The sequence below is a fragment of the Cryptotermes secundus genome, unplaced genomic scaffold (genome assembly GCF_002891405.2).
Source record: "Cryptotermes secundus unplaced genomic scaffold, Csec_1.0 scaffold3495, whole genome shotgun sequence".
Taxonomy (NCBI): Eukaryota; Metazoa; Arthropoda; class Insecta; order Blattodea; family Kalotermitidae; genus Cryptotermes; species Cryptotermes secundus.
In genome coordinates this window covers 106886-134247 of record NW_019720795.1, presented here as the reverse complement: position 1 = coordinate 134247, position 27362 = coordinate 106886, and the positions used below count along the sequence as shown (strand labels likewise).

Below are 27362 nucleotides of genomic sequence, written 5' to 3'. Positions count from 1 at the left end.
TGTACAGCAACCCACTCAAGGAAAACCTTCGTCTGGGGTTTCAGTGAGTGACTCATATAGACAAGCAAAGACCATAGAGTCGAAAGATATATAGTTTTATACATTTTCCTTACTTAGAATTTGAAAAACTTCAATGCAATCTAGGCGCAATGAGACCAAAGTACGAACTATTACACTAACGATATAAAATAAAAATACCGTGCTAAAAATTCGTCCAAAATAAATAACTCATATACCAATTGAAAGATGAAACCTTAATCTATGTACTCCTGAAAAGAAAACTGGAATATCTTTCCTCGTTTTGTCAGCAACGTCCTTCAAAGCTAACACTGCGCAGGTCGGTGCACTGCACAGATGTTGGTGGCATACGATTATTTAAAGGGTCGGTGCAGCACACGGATGTCGGTGCGGAAGGGTTAAAGGAAAGATATTATTACATTTTGGTAACAAAAAAAAATTCATCCTATTTGGAATAGTGAAGAACTGCTATAAAAATGGTAGGTGAGGTAAAAGCTAAAGGTGTCCCTTTGCTTCACCAATTAAGCATCATACTATGAAGATGTAGAGGAGAGTGGAGGTATAGCTCCACCATTCTTGACCCTGGCACTAGATGGAGGTAAATGGTCCACTTCATGCCCCAGTCACCTCATCCATGGTACTCATTGGATAGGAAGCCTGGTGGGCCCCAGGGTCAGTCTGGATGGCATGAGGCAGAGGAAATCTCTTGCCCCTGCCAGGACTTGAACCTCGGCTATCCTGAACATAGCCCATCATTATATCGACTGAGTTATCCTGCCGCTTGCATCATTCAAGTATCGTTAACAATATGGCATTCAGAATGTGTCTGTGGGCCTGCCACATATACTGACAAAATTACAGATCATCAGTGTGGCTTTTGACATAACAGACAAACCACCTATCAGACGTTTGTAATTCCTCATATATTAAAGAGAAATTGGGAGTACAAACAGACAAGACATCATGTATTTATAGACTTCAAGAAACCCTCGACTGATACTGAGATTATGAACACATGAGGCATACCTCCAATCCCATATATCTCTCGGTGCTGTGATTAATTAACCACTTGGGGCCTATCTCAGGGCATATGTAGCTTGTAACACCTAAGTGCTGTTGTATATAACATTAAGCCAAACATGTCTTCAATTTCAAACCAAAATGGTGTAATTAAGAATATCTTGCATATATGGCAGCATCAATCACGCAAAGCCTGAACAAAATTCATGTTTATTGTAAAATAATGAGAATTCTAATACCCACACAGCAGCAATGAGAAAAATTGTGTCCACCTTAAATGTAACTCTTTGGCCTCACACTGTGGTAACCCTCTCAGAAAGGTTATAAAAGGTTAATCAACCATGTCCAGTGTGACTGATAAAATGTTTTTTCTTTCTTTCCCTAAAAAAACATTTTATCAGTCACACTGGATGGAGTTGATTAACCTTTTATAATATTGCTGGTGTGATGGACCAGGATGAACCAAATCAGACCGCTCATAAAGAATTCAATAGGTTGAGCACAGGAAACGATTCAGTGAGGAGTAATGTAAAATAAACTTACTAAACTTGGTACAAACAAAAAAAATTAGAAAGACCAATTACAATACTATTAAATAAAATCTACAGTAAAGTCTGCATAGCTGAACATTTGTCTAATCCATTTTCTGTTCAGACTGGTGAAACAAAGAGATACTTCATCACTACTGCTATACCTCACTCTAGAATATGCCAATTAGGATGGTCCAAGACAATTAGTGTGGACTGGAAATTAATGGCATGTATCAGCCTCTGTACATGCTCATCATACTAGTTTATTGAGCAAAAATATAAACACAGCACCATAAAAAAAAACAGAAAATCTATTACTTGCTAGAAAGGTTGGCCAAGAAATAAATGCAGAGAAACTAAACATACATTCTTATCTCATCCCAAGAATGTAAGACAAGAACTTCATTTGAAGCTAGACAAAAATACTTGTAATACAGGGAGATCGAGAAGTCGTGCATATCACACTAAGAAATTATATTTTGCTGGTTTAATGCACAAACTACAAGACATACAGCACTTACTATTAATTTTTATAACCTTACGCCTTAGAAATGCAAAATAAAATCATGCCTTTAAAACACATGCTCGAAATGGCTTCTCTGTTCAGCAATGCATGCACGAGCTCTTTTTACAATGTTTGAGGCCACTTTGTGGAGCACCTGTAAACTGATGCTGTTAATTGCCATCATAATGTTCCTCTTGAGGTCACCCAGTGTATGCGGATTGTTTTTATAGACAATTCCTTTAAGGTAGTCAGAAAGGAAAAAAATCTGCGGGTGAGAAATCGGGCGAATGCAGGGGCCACAATCCTTTCGAAATGAGACGGTCACCAAGAAACTCAGGCAAGAACTGCATGGTTTCATTAGATGTGTGACATGTTGCACTGTCTTGCTGCAACCGACACTCACGTTCATCAACTTCAAGAAGCGCAATAAACTGTGTAACGATGTCTTGGTTAGAATATACAAAACTATAATTTTGCCTGTGGTTCTGTATGGTTGTGAAACTTGGTCTCTGACATTAAGGGAGGAACACAGACTGAGGGTGTTTGAGAACAGGGTGTTGAGGAGAATATTTGGACCAAAGAGAGATGAAGTGATAGGAGGTTGGAGAAAACTGCATAATGAGGAGCTTCATAACTTGTACTCTTCTCCAAGTATAATTAGAATGATCAAGTCAAGGAGGATGAGGTGGGCAGGTCATGTAGCACGAATGGGGGGAGACGAGGAATGCGTATAGGCTATTGGTGGGAAAGCCAGAAGGAAAGAGACCATAGGGAAGACCAAGGCGTAGGTGGGTGGACAATATTAGAATGGACGTTAGAGAGATAGGATGGGATGGTATCGATTGGATAGATCTGGCTCAGGATCAGGACCAGTGGAGGGCTCTTGTGAACACGGCAATGAACTTTCGGGTTCCATAAAATACTGAGAGGTTCTTGAGTAGCTGCAGAATTGGTGGCTCCTCAAGAAGGGCTCAGCTCCATGAGTAAGTAAGTAAGTAAATGATGTCTTGGTACACTGGACTGTTCACTGTTGCTTCAAAGAAAATTGGGCCCACTATTCGACGTGACACAGCACATCACACTCCGATTTTCTGTCAGTGCAAGGTCTTTTCATGTAACACGTGTGGATTTTCAGATGACCAAATCCTATTGTTTTCACTGTTCATGTAGCCACTAAGGTGAAACCACACTTCGTCAGTGAAGAAAACCTAATCAAACTCTTCAATTCCATGGCTGCCAACAAATGTCCGAAACCATCTGCCATACACTAAGCGTTTTCCTTTATCCAGGTCCTTCAGTTCCTGCACACAGCGAACACGATATGCACGAAGGTGTAACTTCTTCATCGCTTTCTGAGCACTTCCGTACAAAATCCCTCATTGTGCTGATAGTCTCCTCAGGCTTTTTGAAGGGGAATGCTGCAACATTTTCTCCACGTCAGCCAGTTTAGCCTCAGTCAAAATGGCCAGTCTCCCGGATATCTTCCTATCTGAAAATCATTCACAGTCCCACAATCGGTTGATTATTCTTATTAACGTTGAATTGTTAGGAACTGCAGAATCCGGATATTCCCAGCAAAACTCGTCTGTGACACATGCATAAGAATGACTGGCAAAATAATGTACCACAATGAAAACTCGTTGCTTTTGGGAAAATGACATGTCTGTCATGCAATGAACAAAGCTATACTGCAGACGTCGTATGACCGATACACAACAGATGGCGTTTCTACTAGTTGTTAGTACTCCTACAGTACCATATAATGGTAGGAGATATAATTATATTAATTGCAATACAATTTATAACAACTTTTAGTTTGATGTGCATGACTTTTCGATCTCCTTGTATGTGTGAAGTTGAAATATTTGGAAATAACAAATTAAAACTATTTTCATATAGAAATTAAGAATAAATTAAATTTGGGAACTCTTGCTACCATTAAGTTCAGAATATTTTATCTTCTATTATCTTGACCTAAAGATTACTTTATATAAAACCATAACTTCACCTTTCCTTTTTATGAAGCCAAAGTGAAGGACACAGATGGAGGATGTTTGAGTACAAGGTGCTGGTGATAATATTAAGCTCTAAGGGACAGAGAGTAACAGTACAAACAAGACTATAAGAAATAAAGAAAGAAATTGGTACAACAGCAGCAGATTACAAACCCCTGAAATGAGATCTGAAGTATTCCCAGTCATGCCTCGGATAACATGATTTAAGCAACTTTCGAAATAATGCCCATAAGAACAATGGACCGACACCAAAATCCGTTGCTATATCATTCCAGATTATGTCTTGCCAATACTTGACATCATCTCTATAAAGTCTGAAAGAAAGAGTATCTGAAATTAACAGCATGCATGGCTGTACGCATAAAATGAAGGAGGAACCCCCATTTAAGGTTACTTTTTCGAGCAGTGGATCTGAATACTAAACTGGATATCTTCAATGGAGGAATCTTAAGGCTGAGATTATAGACTTGGAATGACTGAAAGGCAAAAAGGAAAATGTGTCCCTGTGCTTAACTAATTAAGCACTACACCATGAAGGCATATGGGGGAGTGGATGTATAGATCCACATTTTCTTGACCTTGGAACTAGCTGCAGGTGAGTGGTCAGCTTCACGCCCTGAAGAAAGAGCCCCTGGTACTCACTGGATAGGACGTTGGGTGGACCCCAGAGCCGGTCTGGACGACTTAGAGAAGAGAAAATTCTTGAACCTACCAGGACTCGAAATGGGGCCCATTAGTCATCCAGCCCATAGCCAGTCGCTATACTGCCAGCTCCTTGGGATCAGTGAAACGGAATGATAAATGAGGGAACACCTTGAACTGAGGAACATTAAATGCGGATACCACCAACTATTGTTGTGATAAAGTGAAGAAGCCCTTTGAACTCTCAGAATTATGTTTCATTACAGTCAGCCAAAGGAGTCTGAACAGCTCAGTCAGAATAGCAATGGTCTATGTGCTGGTCAGCCAGGATTTCATTCCTGGTAAGCACAAAATTTTTCTCTTGTCCAAAGCATCCAGACTGGCTCTGGGGCCAACCAAGCCTCCTACTGAATGGGTATCAGGGCTCTTTCCCCACAGGTAAAGAAGCCAAAGTGTGAATCTGATGACTCACCTCCATCTAGTGCCAAGGTCAAGAATAGTGGAGCTATACCTCACCTCCCTCATACATCTTAATGGTGTTGAGCTCAATTAATTAGGCACAGGGACAAATTTACCTTACTCTACAGTCAGACAGATGTCTGAACTGCTCTTAAATCCTGAAGTTGTCACATACAACTCAGTATAAATTAAGTTAATTCACAATGTTCTTTCATCTTCAACAAACTGGTTGCACTGATTTATACTTTTACGATGAGACAGCAGAATTTGCTTAATCTATACAATATTTCCTGACAATTACATTAGATGTTCATATTATCATTAGCAACCACTTCATCTGACACCTGTACATTTAATTTCATTTAAATATCAGTTTCTGTTATGTGGCTATAAAATGCAGTCACATTCACAGAGTGCATAAAGAAGAGATAAATATCATTACTCATCTCAAAGTAACCATTAATTATTTGTAATTCAAAATAACAGTGAATTTTTAGTGTTCAGATTTGAGACCATAAAATTAATTCCTGACAATCAGCTACAAGAAGCAGAGCTGAAGAAGAGATTTTATACAAAAATGACATGTCTGAAAACAAAAAAATGTTTCCAAGTGACTTAAATTTCTTAGATTTAATAAAAGAATTTAAATTTTAAGATGCAAAGTGTGAGGTTATGGTAAAACCATTACTTCAAATTATTACAGGTTCTGAGTTTTCCTCGTTTTTGGAAGATACACCACTTGCAAAACCTGTGGTTAGAGTAACATAAAGTGCTATTCAGCTAGGCTCCTAAGAAAACTAAACAAATCAACTTTCACTTTGATGCACAAGTCTGTGTGACCACCCATCTGTCCATCTATCCATCCATCTATGGCTCTACAGTCCTTTTGTTGCTCTTTAGCCACTTTTTTAGTTTCTTAGTAGGACTCCCCAGCCGGGGGATAAGCCCATTGCAGGGCTGCTACCTATACACACAGAACAACACAAACACAGAATAAACTCAAATAGGCACACATGTCTTGAGTGGGATTCGAACCCCTGATCCTAGCAAAGGCAGTTCATGTCTTAGACTGTGCAGCCAATGTGATTGGCATACGATTCAGTGCTAAACTTAATTCTACTAAAGAAAAAAATAATCTAATTTAAATACAGTATGTTTGTCTCTCATACATTATATACATCCTTTAGAACATCTGTATAAGTGTATTCAAGAGTTTATATTTATATGATGAGTATAACTTACCCCATATAAGTCCATGTGATGATTGTTTGGACTGTGGTCTTCTTGGCTGTGATACTGTGCAGTCTTATAGGCAGAAGATGATTCTGCCTCCATCTTCAGGGTTGATGTGTAGGGGCTGTGAAATTCATTGGGATATAATGGCCCCAACGAGGTTAGATTTCCTCACCCCTGTCCCACAGGTCAAAGTGTCCCCCTTCCTTGCAACTTGCTCATATAACTTAACCCAGTCCTTCAAGCCTGAAAATGAAGGCAACATGGTCCTCCCAAACACTGGTCTCTGCCTAAAAGACTGCATGGGGTCACAACCTAGATGACCACAACCTGAGAACTTACCTCTTTATTAGTTTAATTCTAATTTCCTTTAAGTATATTGGTTTAGGACAAAACAGTTGTGTGGACAATTTAAACCTCCAAATGTCTCTAACACAGTCCGCTCTAATTCCACAGTCCTTTTCAACTTTTCTCCAGTCTGTTAATGAAATATGTCTATTGCGTAGGTCTTCCACGTTTTTTAAACCAGTGACTTTCAAAAGACTCCTTATTACCATTTCAACTTTCTGCAATGTCCAAGTCACACGTCCTACAGTAATTAAATAACAACAACAAGGGTTTACTATTACAGAATCTATTACCATACCGAAAATCAAGTTTTACACAACCTCAGTTTATTTCAAATTATATTATAGAGCTAGGTTGCGTTTCATCATGAAAGTTTCTGTGTTAAATAAGGAAAAAAAAATCAGCTTTATCTAACTCAATGTTTCTCAACTACTGGGTCACAGACCCCATCCCCAACTGAACCATAAAAATCAAAACATCATGAAAGCTGCATCCAGGATTTCACAATTGGTGTACACTCACTTATAAAAGCAAAAATTATTCAGCTGCTGAAAAAACTGCATGCCTTTTGAAACCCTTTAGGTTAATTTAATTGCAACGTCAGATCTGAGGTTCTCACAACAGAGACATGAATATTACTGTCTTCTGGCATGTGACGATGTACTTTGCCAGATAGGTGAGCCCTACCCTAAACTGAACTGTCCATTTTCTCATACCACATTTCTGTAAGATCCATTTCAGTACCATCCTCCTATCACTGCCTAGGTTATCTAAGTGGTCATTTTCTTCTCTTGAAGCTCTCACACTTAATTTTGCATGAATTTCATCTCATCCACCTTGAACCAATCGTCCTAATAATATTCAGAGAAGACCACAAATTATGATGCTCCTATATTTTGTAGTTTTCTACATCCCCTAGTTACTTTCTCTGTCTCACATGATGCAAGTGGCTTAAAGTTCCACTCCATTCTCAAGCATTGAGTCTATGTTCTTCCCTAAAGATGGGAGAACCTCTGGAATAATTGATAACTACTGGTAAGAAAGAACCTGGTGCATGAGAAATGGTACAATCTAAGCTGCTATCTCATTGGTGCTGCTACCAACCATGACAATAACAATACACTGCATGCTTAGTACCACGCTTCAGCACACAATTGCAACAGCATAATGCCAATCAAATCCATGCACAGTTACTTGAACCTATCAAGCAGAAACAGATATATAAGAAATTATACAAATTGCTATGGGTTCAGTAACACTAACTCTATCACACTAACTAGCTAAGTGCTAGGTCAGAGATGAAGAGTTAAAATTAAAGACTGAGGATGTGATAAGGTGCTGTCTGCTCAGGGCTAGCACACACATCAGGGAGCAGTGAAATTAGTATGGAGCACAATTCAAATGGTGATTAGCAGAGGAAACACAAAGAAACTGAAAAAAAAAAAAACTTTCTCCATCACTTCATCCACCACGAATCCCATATGAAATTACCTTGGATAAACCCAAGGCTTGAGGTGAGAAGCCAGCACCTAACTGTCTCAGCTACAGCACAAAATCATAGAAATTATCAGGTTGGTATGTGTTAAAAATTGACTTATGCTGACTCTCACTGCTTGAAAAGCAAGCGTAGCTACACAGTTCAAGAATGACAAAAAGCAGCATCAATGACTATCCATGTGTGTGCAAATATACACACAAAGAAATGACAACAAGGACTTAGAAGACAAGGGCAACAGCTCCAGACCTGTCATTAGACACGCAATAAGTGTACTTCCATATAATATACATCATCTGATTCTGCACTTCATAGCAATATTGAAGGACATTTCATTATACAAACACTTTATTATAACAAATTTCAAGAGACCTTTGAATATTAAGATTTAAATGTACTGTAAATGATTATGGGAAGAAGCAAGAGATATGCTAAACCTCTGACGTACAATACCAATGACAAGACAATAACTAAGCAATCTCTTTCAAGCAGTAATGCTTCTGACTTCCTTCAGGAACTGCAAGGTTAGAAATTTGGGAGTTGGGACACTGACTATCCTGAGTGAGGTTTTCTGTAATGTCCCTCCAAACAAATGCCTGGATAGTACTTCTGATCAGGCCACGACCACCAAATTCTGTCCTACAGAACCACTACAGTATGTTGTTCTATTACATTTTGTTGCTGGTGGTGATGACATGATGACAAAAACCCTTTAAGTCGTCATCTTAATAATTCTGTGCAAATCGTTCCTCACAAATAATCTCATTTTATTTTAGCAACATTATCATTCCCAAAATAAAAAGTAATTGTGAAGTCAGGACATTACCTTGTTCTCCTGGAAGTTCACGTTCAAGCCACTTGTATCTCTTGTAGATAGAAAGTCTGTCTCTGTTGAAGAGTTTGGACAGTGTTGAAAATGGCTGTCTATCCATTCCTTTTGACACATGGCATTTAATAACATCATCTTCTACTTCAGTGAACCTATGTCACAATTACAACATTACAAAATGCATGTTAGTGTTATCTACATGTTACTCATAACATGTAGATAACACTAAAAACAGAAAGTGCTGTCAATTTGAGTGTGAAATCCTTCAACAGAAATAGTAACAGACATAATACTGTGATATAGTTGCACTATGCAGGACACCTCCTCCCCCGCCAGCAGCAACGTAACACCTTCGGAGCGTTGCTGTTGCTATGGTAATAGGCCAGTCAACACCCCCCCGCGTGGTGACGTGACCAAGGGATGCCACGGTTGCCATGCGGCAGTAAACAACTCCCATCAGCGTTGCTAGGCTATCGAAAAACACGGCGTCAGGCAACAGCAGTACCTATCACATAACTGTTTCCTGTCTTGTCCATGCCAAGGCTAAATAGGGAACAGCGAACACTATTCAGAGTCAGTCAGCAGTTAGCAGTCAATAGTAATTCATAATTCATAATTCATAATTTTATTACATCCATAACTGTAAAATATACAATCGGATAAAGTCAAAGGGAATATATAGATTTAATAACAATCACACCTAACATAATCAAAGAATACATAAATACTTAAATATATTATATAAAAAACCACCAGCACATGCATTAACAGGCAATTACAGTCATTTAATTCAACATCTTACATATAAAAAAACTCCTGAAGAGAGTAGAAGGCATTATGCAACAAATAACACTTCAATTTCCTCCTAAACACTTTAAAATCAGATACATTCTTTAACTCCATAGGAAGATTATTGTATAGTTTTATGCCCATGTTTATCACACTTCTCTTACAACGATTTGTATTACAATGTTGGGCATACAGATTATGTTTATGCTTTGTGTTGTAATTATGCACATCAGAGTTCAGAGTTGTATAGATTCTATTTTTTATGATAAAACATAAAATCTCCAGTATATACAAAGAAGTAACAGTTAAAATTTCTAACTCACCAAACAGCCTTCTGCAGGATGCCCGATTACCAACGCCCATAATGGCTCTTATGCATTTTTTTTTGTACTTTAAAAACTGTATCTATCTCTTTACCTCCACCACCCCAAAACATAATACCATACTTAAATATGGATTCAAATTTAGTAAAATATACATTTCTTAATACCTGTAAACTAACAGTTAGTAGTGAGTTAGTAGTTAGTAGTGTGTGATCAGGAGTGACAGTTGAAATGTAGCCATAGCCGGAGATAGTTGAATTGGAACAGTCGCCATGTTCAGTTGTAGAGGAAAGAAGAATACCGGAACGTGTTATTAGAAGTGATAGCGTGAGAAGCAGATGCTTGGCTCACAAGAGAAGTAATTGGGAGTGTGTAATACAGTGACACTGGTATATCTCCCGTATCGTCCTGTGAATACGTGAAGAGTACTGAGGACAGAGTGGACAGATTATATTGTAGGGTTGTAAATTGTTTAAACCTGTAACAGTGTTATAATTAATTGTAGCAAAGACTTGTAGGTTGTTAAATAAATCAATTAACAATCCAAACGGCATCTTCAGCGGCAAAACACGTTACAATATTAACTTAAACTCTCTAAAAAGAAACAGAGCAGGGAGGAACAAAATTCTCAACTTTTAACTTCTTACACAGATGATAAATGTATCTGAAGCTCATGTATATGAATGTAAGCAACTATAACATGATCTCATACTAACAATAATGCATAATTTCAACACTGTTGACATATTAGGGACTATTACCACTTCTACAGTGCTCAATCAGATTTAAGCCACTGGTAAAAATTATAAATATCACTTTTAGTGGTTTGAATGTATATAAAGTCGCATTTGAACTGTACTCTCTTTCATTGTGAAGAAACTGCATTTGATGACTGCATTCATTAGTGTGGTGAACATACTTCACATAGTCTGTACTTTGCTTGGCTTGTTGAAGGGTGAGAAGGCAAGAGGGACATGACTAAGCATATCAGTTTATGTAATACATCAGCAAATCGGACAGTGTCCTCCAGAAAACAGAACTGAAGTGGATAAACTGCATTAGACAAATGCAAAGAGAGAATGGAGCTCTGAAGCCTCTGTGGCAGTCAGTATTGTCAGAAAATGCTACAGAGGGTCTGTAAACTATGAAAAAGGAACCAGCTCTATAGTCATTTTTGGCGAAATTTCTGCAGCCAGCAAATTGTGATGTGTTGACAGACTTTGGTAAAACTCTCACATATAAAATTTCATGAAAATCAATTCAGTGGTTCTCAAAATATTGTCACGTATTGGGCGTATAACGCGACAAATAACTTCACGCCGTATTTGATATAGCGAATTTTATTTCACATTCGCACTTACAATCACCCAAATTACAGATTCACAATTATTGCTATCTGCAGTATCACAAATACTACACTCCAAATGCCAGGATACAACTGACTGGTTGCTGGCTAACTCGGAACTAACTTGGAGGTAGCTCGAGGACTCTGCGAATAGCCTTCGCTGCTCCTTATATAGCCTCGATCGGACAATACAGAAAACGGCCACGTAACAGGCACCACTATGTCTGGTGCCATCGTGCCAGCAACGCTGTGTACCGCTGTTACTACCGTCATCTCTCGCAACAACTGTTTACCCGTGCTGCCTAGCAACCCGCGGTACCCTTGGTGATGTCATCGCTGTTGACTCGCGTTGCATAGCTACCAGGTTGCGGGGACTCGGCTAACTTCGGCTCACTTCAGCTTCGCTCGGCGCATCACGGCTGGCGGTGGGGGGGAGGGGCGTCATCCATAGCTCAACATGTCACACTGCTCCCTCCTTAAGGCTGTTCGTCTCGAATAGCCTAACGGTGCACCCCGTTCCTTTGCTTTGGAGCCCGTTCTTGCAGCATCTGTTCTCCGGCCCAACATGTCACAATATTATATACTTTTCAAGGTTCTATTCTCACACACATATCTTCATAGCTCTAGTTCTGTAGGTGATCACCAATGTTTTCAGATGACATACAGTGACACCAGTGTTACTTCTACCTTGCAATTACCTTGCCAAAATTACAACAGAGTTATACATATTTGTTGCTAGTGGAACTATGTACATACAACTTTCATAAATATCTGTGACTTGGGTTGAAGGTTATTAAGGGGATATGATAATACTATAATTCCATCTTCTTACTAAACATGAAAAGTAGAGTATGCGCCAAAATATGCAGTACTGAAACTCGTGCATCTCGAACACGCATGTGCGTGTCGACGGGGCATGGCTCCAGCCGCACGTGTTCCCAGTATTGAAAAGGAAGTTGTGTTGTGCAATTGTTGTTGGCAATTGGTCTCTCAGAAGAGGAAAAAGTATTCATAATTGAGTAGTATTTCCGCTCATACGGAAGTGGTTATGAAGGCAGACTGAGTTTGAAAAAGGTGACAGAACAATTCCAAGAGAGATTTAATAAGACGGCACCAAGTAACACAGTTATGCTGTCTATTGTTACGAAACTTTGCTGTTCTGGTAGTGTACTGTGTCAATGGAAGGGGAAGTCTGGATGACCAGTAACTGTTTCGACAAAAGAGAACCATGCATGTGTTCTTCAGCAGGTGCTGCATTCAACCCAACTAAGTCTAGGACAAACGGCACTGAAACTGAACGTCAGCGATACATCCATTCGATTGTTTAAGGACATAGCTGGATTTCGGTACCAGATACAGGTTGGACAATGCTTGACAGAGTCAGATATGCAATCCAGGATGGTGTATTGTGGAACATTTTTGGCCATGGTGTACAAGGTTCCAGATTTCTTGAGGAATCTTACACCACCTGACGCCTACTTGTGGGGAATGTTAAAGGGGAGTGTGTTCAACTGTGAAGATACACCAAGAACTGTGCCCGCATTACGCGAGCAAATTGTCTCCTTTTGCAGGGGTCTGCAGCAACCTTTGTTCCAGGATATGATTGAGAATCTACATGAACAATACGAACACTGTCTACAGCGAGGTGGTGCACACTTCGAAAACTTACATTATGCATACCATGGCAAATCAACATGCTGATAGTGTGTATGTTAGTTTCTTTCAGGAGAAATAAACTGACAGATGATGGCAAGGTAATATTGTTCATTTTTTAATTTCAGTACTGTTATTTTTGGCACATACTGTAGTTGAAAAAGCGTACTATTACTTGAATTTCCATTTACTTACTTTCCTTTTACATATGGCCTGTATAACATCTGAAATCTTGCATATATGCTATACAATGTACGATGTGGAAGGCCATGTCCCACATACTGGACAAAATGTTTCCGTTCAGAATACTTCAAGCAGCAAAAATGTTTATGTCCAAATAACAGAAATGGTTCTACATCTTCAAAATTATACTCCTGTAACATAATAAATGATTTTAATACTTGACACTTAAGAAGCACCAGAACAAATTTTAGATAAATATTAAACATACTTACTTTGCTGAAATGTTCCCAGTTTTTACAAATAATGGCATCTTCATATGAAGAAAATTTCTTGTACTTTAACTGCACACCAAGATCAGCTAGCTGTCTCTTCTGTTCTTCTGTAGGTACATGTGTAAAACGTGTTTCAACACAATGGGATTGAGGAACATCGAATGGCACTAGTATTTGTATCCTTTTTAGTTTCTGAAACAGGGTTAGAAATTTTTTAAGTAAGGCTACATACAACTGGGGCACAGTTTTTTTTAACTGCAAGCGCTATAACCATGTTTACTGTGTAGTGTAATAAAATACATGAATAATTTCAAGTACCCTCAAAGTTTTACTAATTCTAGAGAAAGTATTAGTAATTATTTTGGAAATTTTCATACTAGGAGATAGAATATTCAAAGAAATGTTTCCAAAAACTATGAGTAGTTCTAATTATTGGCCATAAGGAAACAAATATATAGGGTGAGCAAAAAGGAACAGGCAGGTCAGTCATAAAGGAACTGAAGCAAACATTAAGCCTGGCATTAGCGGCCTCCATAGTCTAGGGGTAACGTTCCCACCTCATGACTCAAGGTATGCGGGTTCAAACCCGGCGGAGGTTGTGGAAATTTTAAGGGCAGAAAAATTCAGGGAACAAGTCCTCTGGGAAGGACTTTAAGCCGTGTGTCCTGTGTCATAGATTTACGGCACATACGAGTAAAAGATCCTCATGTCTCAAGGAGACCTCTGAGCAAAATTAGGCAAAGTTTCCCGCCCAAGTAGTAGTTTCCAATTCCTCCGGTAGATGGGGAAGTATCGGGGACCACTGCCAGAGAGGTGGCCGACCTCGCTGATAGTGAGCACCAGTACTGGAAGGGCATGGCGACTAGTAGAAAACTGAAAGGGGGACGCACAACAGATTAACAACCAGTCACAGTGCATGGGGAAACTCACCCCTTCCAAAATAATAATAAGTAATAAAAAAGTCTGACATTGGAGAGGACAGATGAGGCTAACTTTGGTATTACTGGAAATACAGTGACCAAATAACACAGAAATATGAAACATTTAACCATATAACGTACAACTTAGGCAGCCATCTAGAAACATGATGATGGAGGTAGTTTTGGCAAGTGAACAAAATAGTCATAAATATTGAAAAAAGTAAAAGAAAACAGTGAGAAGACCATTCTGGAGACAGCAGTCAGGTCAAGTGAGGATGGATGGGTAAGAGAAAAGAAGTCTTGAGCTTTTCATGGCAGTGATTGTTCAGACTGTGGTCTTTTGGATTGTGACACCATGTACTATTGTAGGTGGATGTCAACATTTTGGAGAAAATGCTGCTTCCATCTTCAGGGTCAACTCAGATGATAAGAATCTGAAAGACTACAGAAACTGTATATGACATGCCAGTAATTAATTCAACATGTTTTCAGTCTGAGGATTAGCAACACTGCTTACAATTCTGCTCATGGCAGCTGATGCTCATTTCCTCTCATATGATGTGGACTAACAAGACACTTTTGCCTGCAAGGTGCAGAAACATAACCTGTGCTCTCAGACCAAATAAAACCCACATAAAACATGTTCATAAGGACAAAAAGTGCAGGTTTTCAGTTCACTTCTTGGTTCAAATGAAGGTTATTCTGTCAACTACATTGGCTGCATAGGATTCATTGAGAAATGATGATTTTCACAAATAATGACTTAGGAAGGAAGTAGTTATAATCTTTTATTAAAGTACTATCCCACCATTCGCCTAGAGTGACTAATTAAAACCACAACAAAACTCAGTAACAACAGCCAGAAACCGCTTGGATATGAGGCAGAAATGTTAACCGAAATTTGAATCTTCACAAATTAGTCATCATGTTCATCAAGTCAGCAACAAGGCAGACGTGCTCATGTTCCAGTACTAACTGTGAGACCAAGGGAGACACAGAGCCTTGTTCTAATGCACACATGGTCACTATTAATACAAATTCAATACAGCAGCTCTTAAGCACACAAGCGGAAAGGGTACATTATGAACCCACTCTACAAGAGATAATAAATTATATTTTTTAATGTGGATTTCATTATTACCTTAACATGTGCCACGTGACCACTTGATGCAATGCACCTTCATAATGGCAATCAAATGACACTGATTCCTATATAATCAAACAAAAACATAGTGAACTATACTGACAGAGCGACCACTGCTTGTCGGCGAAGTTAGTGCCAACTTTAGCAGATAGAGGGTGTCACATGGTCAGCACAACGAATCCCCATGGCCATTAATTTTGGTTTTCTAGGCCACAGTCACCATTCCTTGAAATAGCTCCTGAATTATCCTCGCGAGGCTGAGTGGACCCCGTTCCAGACCCACTACTTCTCAGAAAATCTGGTAGCATCAGGAATCGAACCTGGACATCTGGATCTGTAGAATGGAACTTTGACCACTAGACCACAGAGGCAGTCTTCCTATATACTCATACAAGGTATTTCACACTTTATATTATAACTTCAGAAGGCTATTCCTAAGGTCATTTTAGATGGAAAGTGTTATATCCAAAACATAACAACTCTCAACAGTTACAGAGCTAGGGGAAGAGAAAGTTAAGGTTTTCTGGACACGACAAACTCGTTTGAAATGAGACTTAATGGTTGTACAAGATTTTACATGCCATGGAGCATCCATGCATTCCAACTGATATCTGATATACCTGAATTAGTGCCTTCATGATCATTCGATTTGCTGTTGAAGTCAGCAGAATTGGTCACTGCAGTCACCAGTCTTCAGTCCCTTTAATGTCAATGTGTGAGGCTACATGAAAGATTTTGACTGATAATGAATATGAGTATAGGGGTGCTGCAGGGTATTTAAAATTATGTACAACCATTGTCATTTATTGTTCCTCCAAAATACTAATGCCATTTAACAGACTAAACACTGAAATAAAATATAGGACCATAATCTATATTTTTGGCATCACAAAAACCTCAAATCTCACAACTAGATGATTTTAAATCAAGAAAATGTTATTGCTCTTCTTCTGTACATTGGGTTCTTTGGAAATATCAGAATTGTCACCTAGTAGAGAATAATGTAAAATGGAATTCCTACCTCTTTTATGTGGGATGGCAATTCTGTATTGACATCATCAGCTTCAGCCAGTAATGTTTCATATAATTCTTGGGCTTCAATCTGCTCCTGTCCCTCTGATGGCAAATTCTTTACTGTACATAGAGCTCCTTTCTCTGTTCTTTCCAACTCTTCTCCGCACTGTGACACACTAGCATTCTGATTTTCTTCTGTACTGTGGAATTCCTTTTTGTCTCTCTTGTTCCTTTTATGCTTTTTAGGAGTGCAGTCCCCATCACTTAAAGGCTGTAATCCATCAGTATTTCTGCTTGGCAATATAGTTTCTCCATTCTCCATAGTTTCTTCTTCATAACAGACCTGACTCTCGGGCAGAACTGAGTCTATATTCCAATCTTCCAAAAGACTTCTTTTTTTCTTTCTCTCCTTCTTATGAAAAAGACTCATTTTCAGCTATTCTGTACACTCTTTTAACATCTGCTCACTTTCATCTTTAGGGCTTAAACTTATCATGATTGTGCACACTACAAAGATCTACTGTTCCATCTCTGTTCTTGTGCTTTGGCATAATACCTAATTAAATACTTTACCCATCTTACAATTTCCCTTTATTCATCTCTGGCACTATTTCTTCGTATTCTAGGAATTTATTGAGTTTCCTCTACACATCCAATTCACATCTCAAAAAGCATAATGCTGTCACAGAGTACACCATTTTTATGTGAGACGACATCTATGCCTACTTTACAAATGAAAAGAGACAAATGCCCTGGAAAAGAAAAGTTTGGTGGTACATGGTAGTACAGAGGCAAAAAGAAGACATGTAAATTGCTATAGTCCTAAGACTCTCTAATGTACAAATCAGAAATTTACTTTGAAGCTAGAATATTAAGGCATTTTAAGGCACTAAAGGTTAAACTTTCAGTTTTTAATACCATTAGCAAATGTTTGAATACATCATATAAATTTCATGTCTCAAGTTCCAGCAATTCATCAGTTAACATCAACAGATCACAATAGTTTCTGCAATCATGAACATGTTAGTTTCCTTTTTATTTGATGAGAACAGCATATTTCTCACGCCTCCACCACTACACAACATTTTAAGTACATATCCTGAACAGTGTCAGTGTCACACTTTTGTTGTGTTGGTGGTAATGATAATAGAAAATTACAACTTTCAAGACTATGTAGTCTTAAGCTGCTAATTTCAGACCAGTTTTTTTAGTAACCTATAGGAGAATTTCTCCATCATGCTTTATATCAGCCCCAACAAATTAATATCATCAGCATTAATACATTTTTGATTAGGCCATTCAATTCCAGCATTTTTCTATTTCCCTGAATGTTCCTATCAGCATATTCTAGAGCAATTTAAGATGCAGTGGAAATAGACTTTGACCATGTTTTGGCCAGGTGTTAATTGTAGAAGTATAAAATAAATTGTTGCCTCTCCTAACTACAGGACATTTCCAGCACACACAACTTAATTAATCTGACCTAAGCTTCCAGAGTGCATTTAAATAAAACATTTGTTTTTAAATCAACAGATTTCTGACTAACCACACTGCCTATTTTCGACACTCAAACCAAGAACTGTAAAAAACCCTGCTAGTAAATATACATGTTGAGAGGCAAAATGGGGCCCAACATAGAGGCCACATACCTGCCTTCCCATGTATAACCTAACTGTATGACACCATGCTTCTTAGGCACTTCATGAACAAACATTAATTGTGACCACCTTTAGTTCACCCTTTCTTCAATTACAATTTTACATACATTTTAATACTTGTGTCTTCTACTGTACATGCTGTGATATAGACAAATTCCAGCATTCCAGTGTAGTTTTGGTGTTGAGAATTTGGCAATTACACAAATATAATTCACAAAAAGTGTCATAAAAACAGTAAGTAAGTAAAGTACGCAAAGCTATCCCTGTAACAGGCCATGAAGGCCCATAGGGTTGCGAGACGTTGAGGGTCCCACATTATCTAGACAATCGGCTCAAAGATGGCAGTAAGGAAAATTATTTAATTAATACCTAGTACTCATTTCTGTTAGAGGCTCAGTCGACCCCAGGGATACAGTGTGGCCAGAAGGATTAGGTCAATTGAAAAAAATCCAATGACCTCATCGGGACTTGAACCCACAACCTTCGGGCTTGTAGCATAGTGCCTCAACCAAAAAATAGTTTCCATTATATTTACTTTATGTTCTATATTAAATTAATTAGGTACTTTTTTTGTACATAACCATATCAGCAGTCAAGAGGGTAGAGTTTGGTTGTGTGAGCATTTTGCTGGTGTGATATCATTGTTCTGAATGTTCATGACCCAATCAAGGATAAAACTGATGATATGAAGGGCAACTTCTATGAAGAACTAGAGCGTATATTCGATAAATTCCCTAAAAATATTATACAAAAATTTTGTTAGGAGATTTCAATGCCAAGTAGGTAGGAAAGACATTTTCAAACCAACAATGAGGAATCAGAGTTTGCATGAAATTAATAATGATAATGGTTTCAATGTAGTAAACTTTGCCACATCCAAAAATCTGTCAGAAGTACACGACAATGCTCCCATAACATAACATTCATAAATTTACTTGTATATATGATGGAAAGACTCACAATGAAATTGACAATATTTTGATAGACAGGAAAAATCATTCAAGTGTACCTGATGTTCGATCATTCAGGGCAGCAGACTGTGATAGTGACCACTACCTGGTGGGGGTAAAAGTTGGGGAAAGGTTGGCAGTCAGTAAACAAACAATGCACAGAGTTAATACGGCAAGGTTCAACCTCAAGAAATTAATCAAGATATAAGGTAAAGAGCATTATAGTGCTGAAATCTCAAATAGGTCCACATCATTGGAAAACTTAGATGATGAGGTGGGTAATCATGGGGCTTGGGTTTGATGAAGGATGCTCAAAAGTTATTAAATCAAAGGAAACATGCCAAACTGCAATGGTTACAAGATCCACGTAAAATATATGGGGATAATCTGAACAATATAAGATGTGAAACCAGCAGGCATTTCAGGAAAAAAAAGGAGGGAATATCTGAAAGACAAAACTAATTAGCTTGCAACAAGCAGTAAGAACAAGCACATTAGAGACACATATAAAGGAATAAATTAATTTAAGAGGGGTTACCAACCTACATGTAACTTACTAAAGGATGAGAACGACCATCTTCTTGCAGATTCCCACAATATTTCGACCAGGTGGGAAAACTACTTATCTCAGTTACTGAATGTATGTAGGGCCAGTGATGTTAGGCAGACAGAAATACATGCAGCTCAGCAATTAGTACCTGATCCCAGTCCTTCTGAGGTTGAAACTGTTATTGCAAAGTTGAAAATGTATGAATCGCCACGTAATGATCAAAATTCCGGTAGAACTGTTTCAAACAGGAGGTGAAACATTACAGGCTGAGATCCATAAACTCGTTAATTCTATTTGGAATAAGGAAGAATTGCCTGATCAGTGAAAGGAATCTATTACTATGCCAATTAACAAGAAGGGCAATCAAACTGACATAATTATGGTAGGATATCACTGCTATCAACTTCATACAAAATTTTATCCAATATCCTTTTCTTGAGGCTAAATCCATACATAGATGAAACTACTGGGGCTCATCAGTGTGGTTTCAACATAACAGATCAACTATTGATCACTTATTTGTCAGATACTGGAGAAAAATGGGAGTACAATGAGACAGTGCATCAGCTATTCGTACACTTCATGAAAGCATATGATTCAGTTAGGAGAGAAGTATTCATTCATTCATTCATTTTATTTCTTCTCCATAGATCCATACAGTATATAACCAGGATGTGGAAATGATCCTTAAAATACATATCAAAATAATCTTCAAAATACATATACAAAAATTGTATGAGTCCATTATTTGCAACAATAGGTTAACATCAATTTTGCAGGTTGCAGACAGGCAAACTTATTACATCATAAAATCACATATAATAATAATAATAAATAGACTTCAATTAAAACATGAATTAAATAACTTACTATAAAAACATAGTCACAATTTCATATAATCACTTAAATTACCAATTAGGTGTCTTCCGGCATCACACATTTATAACCAGTTCTATGTTAAATGTTCATACAAGTCAGAGAGGTGTAACAGCCTCTTCAATACATGTTTAAAGTTGTACCATCAGCAGCCATCTTTGTTATGATTATCAGTAAATGACAAACTGATCTGGGTTATTAAAATTTGATTCTAAATTTGTAGATCACATGTTAAGGCACTATGCTACAAACCGGAAGGTCGCAGGTTCAAGTCCCAATGAGGTCATTGGAGTTTCTACAATTTACTTAATCCTTCCAGCCACACTGAGGTTCACTCAGCCTCTAACAGAAATGAGTACCAGGAATTTTTCTGGGGAGTAAAGCATGGCTGGTGCGTAAGGCTGACAACCTTACCGCCATCTTTGAGCTGATTGTCTAGATGTCTAGATAATGTGGGACCCTCAAAGTCTCACAACCCTATGGGCCTTCACAGCCTGGTACAGGGATAGCTTTACTTTTTTTTTTTATTAGTAAGATTAATAAAATATGAGCCATAATAATTTTAAATACAACAATTATATATATAAATTGAAAATATATTACAAATAATCACTGATAATTACTGTATTGTATAGTTAATTACTGTAATTATTATACAATATTCTGATAGAGTTTGGGATACCCATGAAACTAGTTAGGATGATTAAAATCTGTTCAAATTAAATACATAATAACATCTATATGGGTAAATATTTGTCTGGTAATTTTCCTACCCAGAATGATCTGAAATATGGAGATGCTTTATCGCCACTGCTTTTCAACTTTGCTTTAGAATATGTCATTAGGAAGGTCCAGGAAAATCAGGGAGGACTGAAATTAAATAGAATATATCAGCTGTTGGTCTATGCTGATGATGTGAATCTACTGGGTGGTAATATAGATACCATGAAGAAAAGCACACAAACTTTAATTGACATCAGTAAGGAGGTTGGTCTAGAAGAAAACACAGAGAAACCTAAATACATGTTGCTGTCTCATCAACAGAATGGATGGCAAAATCATGACATAAAGATAGATAGCAGATGTTTTGAAAATGTGGCACAGTTCAGAAATTTGGGAACGACTATAATAAATCAAAACCTGATTTAAGAGGAGACTGAATTCAGGTATTGCTTGCCACCATTCAGTCCTGAAACTTTTGTCTTCTTGTTTGCTGTCTAGAAATATAAAAATTAGAAAATACAGAGCTATAATTTTGCCTGTGGTTCTGCATGGGTGTGAAACTTGGTCTCTGAGATTAAGGGATGAACACAGACTGAGCGTATTTGAGAACAGGGTGTTGAGGACAATATCTGGACTGTAGAGAGATGAAGTGAAAGGATATTGGAGGAAATTGCATAACGAGGAACTTTGTAACTTGCACTCTTTGCCGAATATAATTAGAATGATCAAGTCAAGAGGAATGAAATTGGCAGGGCATGTAACATGAATTGAGAAGAGGAACACATATAGGATATTGGTGGGAAATCCAGGAGGAAACAGACCACTAGTAAGACCAAAACATAGGTGGGTGAAGTGTTAGAATGGATTTTAGAGATAGAATGGGGTGGTATGAAATGGTTCAATCTGGCTCAGGACGGGGCCAGTGGAGGGCTCTTGTGAACACTGTAATGAATCTTCGAGTCCCATATAATTCTGGGTAGTTCTTGAACAGCTGCACAAATGGCAGCTTCTCAAGAAGGGTTGAGCTCCATATTAGTTTAGTTATTTGATTTGACATATAATGACCCAATGTTTACTTATTGCCCATGAACTTAACTGCACAGAATGCGTGGTGTGGAAATTAAACAATTTGTCACATAATTAGTTTCTCAGTACTGAACAAGCCAGATAAAATATGAAGTGGACCGCTCAATGTTTCTATTAAATCTTTGACCATAAACAGCTCCGACTTTAGATTTGGGGTTTCCAAATGAGATGAAGATTTATACTGCGGTCATCTGTGTTACAATGCTGGATGGTGGAGCTACACCGCCACTCTTTCATACGTCTTCGTCGTGCGGTGCTTAAGCACACCTGAATAATGTTAGGTTATGTTTGTACATTCCTATAAATACGAGCAAATTTTGAAACTTTCCTGCCGGTCTCAAAGGGCAGTTTTGGAAACAGACAAACGTACCTGAGCGAATATTATCGTGATATTAAGACGTGAGAGCATAAAATCGCAGGACCATACGACAGCTTGACCCCCACACTTGAACAGAGTTCCCAATCTTCGACGTGAGCACAGATAACATGCGTATGGATACTTCGTAGATTAATCCGTACTTCGTTGCGCGGATGACCGTAGTGAAGGCAGAGGAGGCAGCTGTGATTTGTCACAGACTACTAAGTTTCTGAGGGAAACGCGCATGAAGCGTGTTGTCCAATAAATGTAATGCAATACAGACCATAGTTCAGAGCACAGGCCCTGGGTTTGGCGAATATTTGTACGAATGTATGACAGAACGAAAGACGATTCTTTTTCTGACAGGAACATAAATATAATGGCCATCCTTAACCATTAGTTAATTTTTCAAACTGTTCTTTAAACCAAATACGGAGTGTTCAGCAATCGCGAGACGTGGTTTGTAGCAACTTTTTGTAGTCAGGCCAGAAAACAAATATAATTATGAAGACTTCTGTCTGTTGCGATATAACGCCTTTTAGCCAATCAGAAGTCAACGGACGTTTCAAAGGAATATGAAACAATCCTGATTCAATCTGGTTTCTTGCTTTGCTTATATTTCGAGCCTGAAAGTGGACAAGACTTTCAACGGACTACACGGTATTTCCCAGACGAAAGAGCTCTTGATAACGACCGTTGTGAGAACCTCAAATCCCACAAATATAATTATCATAAGCATAACTTCATAACTTGCCTAACGTAAATAAATGAACCTTTAACGTCCGAAATATACCGATTGGTACGACGATAGTCGTATCCAAAGTGCCCTGATTTGTGCATTCGGACATTTAAAAGCCGCTAGTAGAAGCGTATGCACGATCCTAAATATTTATTTTTTAATACAGTAAAATTCAATATACGTACTTTTTTTTTATCTGCTCAACATATATATAGGCTTCAACCCCAAGCGTCATTATCTGAATCGCGCCTTTGTGTAAAACTCCTTGAAGCACCCAAGAAAGCGCAGTCCCACATCACATATCTTGTATTTCAATTGCCTTTCAAGTTTATCATCTTCCAAACAACGTTTCATTGCCATTTCATGATAAAATGAAACTACAATATTCAAATTCACTATGAACTCTCACAAAACTGAATGCACTCTATATTTTTGCTGTGATGCAAGCGTTTGGTTGCGACCATAGGAAGGGCAATATTCTTTTGAAGCTGAAATGGCAGGGCTTGGCAGTGAAGTAGGAAACAATGAATATTTCCTCTAGTCTTTCTTGAAAGGCCATGTTTTCACTTTTCTTTCCGTAAGTTAAAAGACTGGAATATCTGAAGTGTAACAAAGATGTGAAACTTGCCACCAGAGAACCAAATGACTTCACTGCTTCCAGCTGTTTTATGGCACCAGAGAATTAAAAAATATTTCAAAGCTACACGCAGGAATGATTTTAAAACTCAGTACTACTATGTGAAGAAGCGGGGAACGACTTTTACAGTATGCATCAACCATACAAGAAATAAAATTAAAACTAGTTCATAATTTTTTGTCTATATATTTTCAAATCTAACGTTATAATATGCAACACTGTGTTCCTTGCTGACAAAAACCAAGTTCATTCCATTCATCATAAACATTATATTACATACAGCATTTTCTAATTCAGTTCAAGTGTCCTAACAGGAAGGGACATTTAAATGCAGAGTATGCCAGCAGTGGGCATTTAAATAAACTCCAGCCAGCTCAATCTACTGCAATTTTAAAAGTCCAGCGTTTAAAGTTTGAATGGAGTAAGAAGTAGACCCAAGTAGCAGTGACATTGATTACACCACTGTACAAACTGACCTAATTCATTTCCTGCACATGCAAGAAATATAAAACAAGGTAAAATTTAAATTTTATAAGGCAAAGTGCATTTGGATTTGATCAATATTTTGGGAATGTTCCAGGTTTCATGGCTCTTCTAAGCATCATGAGATCTGATGCAATAAAGTAATCTAAGAAACTCCTCACACTCAAACAGAAAAATATAAGGACTCATTTATCATTCAAGTCCTAAAAGTTTCTCGCAGTCTTTTAACATAATACTAGCAAAAGACCATTTTTGAGCAGAATAGAATAGAATTTGTGTGAAGGAGCAGGTGGCTACAGTCTGCAGTCTACAGCCACATGTTCAGGCTGATTCCTCGCTCGAGCATTTTTTATACGCTGAAGATGGAGGTGATACGCTCCTCCAAAACGTCGGTTATCACAATAACTACATGGTGCCACATCCCAAAGGCGGCATTCTCTGTATTCCTATTTTCTTCTTCTGACACCGGGCTTTCCATTATTAATTTGCATAAGAAGTTTCACAAAGTATTATTTTTCACATGTTGAAATACTTCATTACTTCAACTATGGGCATGAGATTACCTGAAGTCACAAAATTATCCGCCTTACTACTAATCATCCTAGCAAACAGAGCACATCAAGTGGCAATTCTCTGCTTTGAAGAGGATCCACATTTACCCACAAGGCATTCAGAGAAAAGAGAGGGTCAAATGTGTTATCATTAATGACAGCTAAGAAAAAATGTTTCCAAGACTTAGAAAACTGTCTGACTGTCTGTGACTCTGTTTTAGAACAATACAAACAATCGTCACATCAAAGTTACATATAAGGTAAAACACAAATGGCAAGCTTAGGAGCTGTTAGCCAGTTTTATTAGCTTATATTTCTCATATCTTCTTTCACTTTATTAATTTGCAACACAAATTTGCACAGTTGCCATATACAATGCATACAACCAACTGCAGACACTATCACAATGTCCCTCTGCCTTGGGATTTGGCAAACACTTCCAAAAAAGTCACATTTGGCCAATGGATCCGAGATCCATGAACAAATTAACTCTTATTTGGAACATGCAAGAGCTGTCTGAGCAGTGGAAGGTGTCTATTATACATATTTACAAGAAAGGTGATAAAACAAACTACACCATTCATTGAGGCAACCACTGTTATATAAAACTTTCCCAAATATCTCTCAGAGAACTGTGAGTGTAGACAAAATGATTTTGGATTATCAATCTGGGCGTCAACATAACAGATCAATTACTGATAAAATTTCTTACATTCTAAAATACTGGAGAAACTTCAAGTCTATCATTCAGATAGGAGGGAAGTATTGTACAATATACATTTTCACTGAATGTGGTACATCCATGAAACTAGTTAGGATTATTACCGTGTGTTTAAATGAAACCAACAGTAAGGTCCGCAAAGGCAAGCATTTGTCTGATATGTTTCCTATTCAAAATTGTCTGAAAGATATACATGCTTCACTGTCATTGCTTTTCAACTTTACTTTAGAACAGCCATGTCAAACATGCGGCCCCTATAGCCACAAAGCGTGGCCCCTCAACTTTTAGAGCTAATTGATATTAAAATCAATATTAAAATTTTAATATAAATATTTTTTTGTAAAGACAATTTCCCAACAGACCAGAAGACAAGAAGTCTTACGCAGACATAAATCAGCAGACTGCAGGAACAGTGATTCTGGGAATTGCAGAAGGGTTTGTCCAACTAACGGTTTGTAAAGTTCGTGAAGGACAAACTACTGTATTTCAGAAGGTTAATGCACTAAAATCCGCACAGCCTCACCACCCCAAGTATTTCCAAGAATCCCTTTTGGAGGCATACTAAGAATGCAAGGAGGGTGGCAACTGACAGACAAGTGCAAGGGATTTCTACCTTCAAAACTAGCTTGCCAACCCCAGCCACTGTCTAATGGGCTGTTAGCAAACTTTGTCATTAAGTTCATTTTCACATAACGACAGGTGCTGATGTTACAATGTGATGAACGTGTATAAAGGCTATAATTAAATAGTAACAATGTCGCTTTCAAAAAATTCAAGTTGCAAAAAAAGAACTATTGAAAGTGAGTGCTGTGTTTTCAAGAAAAATGGGAAATTGCTTATTTTTGTTGTGAAATAGAAGGTAAAATTACATGTTTGATTTGTGGGCAAAATATAAGTGTTCCAAAGGAGTACAATGTAAGGCGGCATTATGAAACCCATCGTGAAAAATACGACCAGTATAAAGAAAAGTCAAGGGAAGATAAATTACGGGATTTTAAGGCTGCAATCGTCAAGCAACAGTCTTTGTTTACGAACGTGAAACGAGACAATGAAGCCACTGTTAAAGCAAGCTATGTAATTGCAGAACTTATAGCAAAGAATTCTAAATGTTTTAGCGAAAGTGAATTTGTAAATGAGTGTCTTGTAAAAACCGCAGAAATTGTTATGTCCCGATAAGGTTCAAATTTTCAAAAACATTTCCTTGTCACGAAACACTGTTGCCGAAAGAGATGATGATATTGCGACTAATTTAAGTGAACAGTTGTTGGCAAAAGTTAAAAGTTTCACGGCATT

At 37.9% G+C, this 27362-nt stretch overlaps 1 protein-coding gene across 6 annotated transcripts in view; it reads right to left on the bottom strand.

Annotated features, from left to right (window-relative positions):
- The window catches only part of LOC111873621 (transcription termination factor 1), a 28622-nt gene extending 2272 nt beyond the window's left edge, over positions 1–26350 (bottom strand). Inside the window, exons 1-7 of one of the 6 annotated variants that reach the window (XM_023868519.2) lie at positions 22951–26350; positions 16745–17489; positions 13660–13851; positions 13400–13578; positions 9092–9246; positions 6765–7011; positions 4242–4402 (exon numbers count right to left, since the gene is read on the bottom strand). In XM_023868519.2, coding sequence (XP_023724287.1) covers positions 4242–4402; positions 6765–7011; positions 9092–9246; positions 13400–13578; positions 13660–13851; positions 16745–17167 — 1357 coding nt within the window. In that variant the 5' untranslated portion in view covers positions 17168–17489; positions 22951–26350. Of the gene's footprint in view, positions 1–4241; positions 4403–6764; positions 7012–9091; positions 9247–13399; positions 13579–13659; positions 13852–16744; positions 17490–19902; positions 20038–22950 lie in introns of those variants that run through there. The other 5 variants (XM_023868499.2, XM_023868508.2, XM_033755166.1 and 2 more) reach the window with 5 other exon arrangements.
- Positions 26351–27362: the final 1012 nt, after the last annotated feature.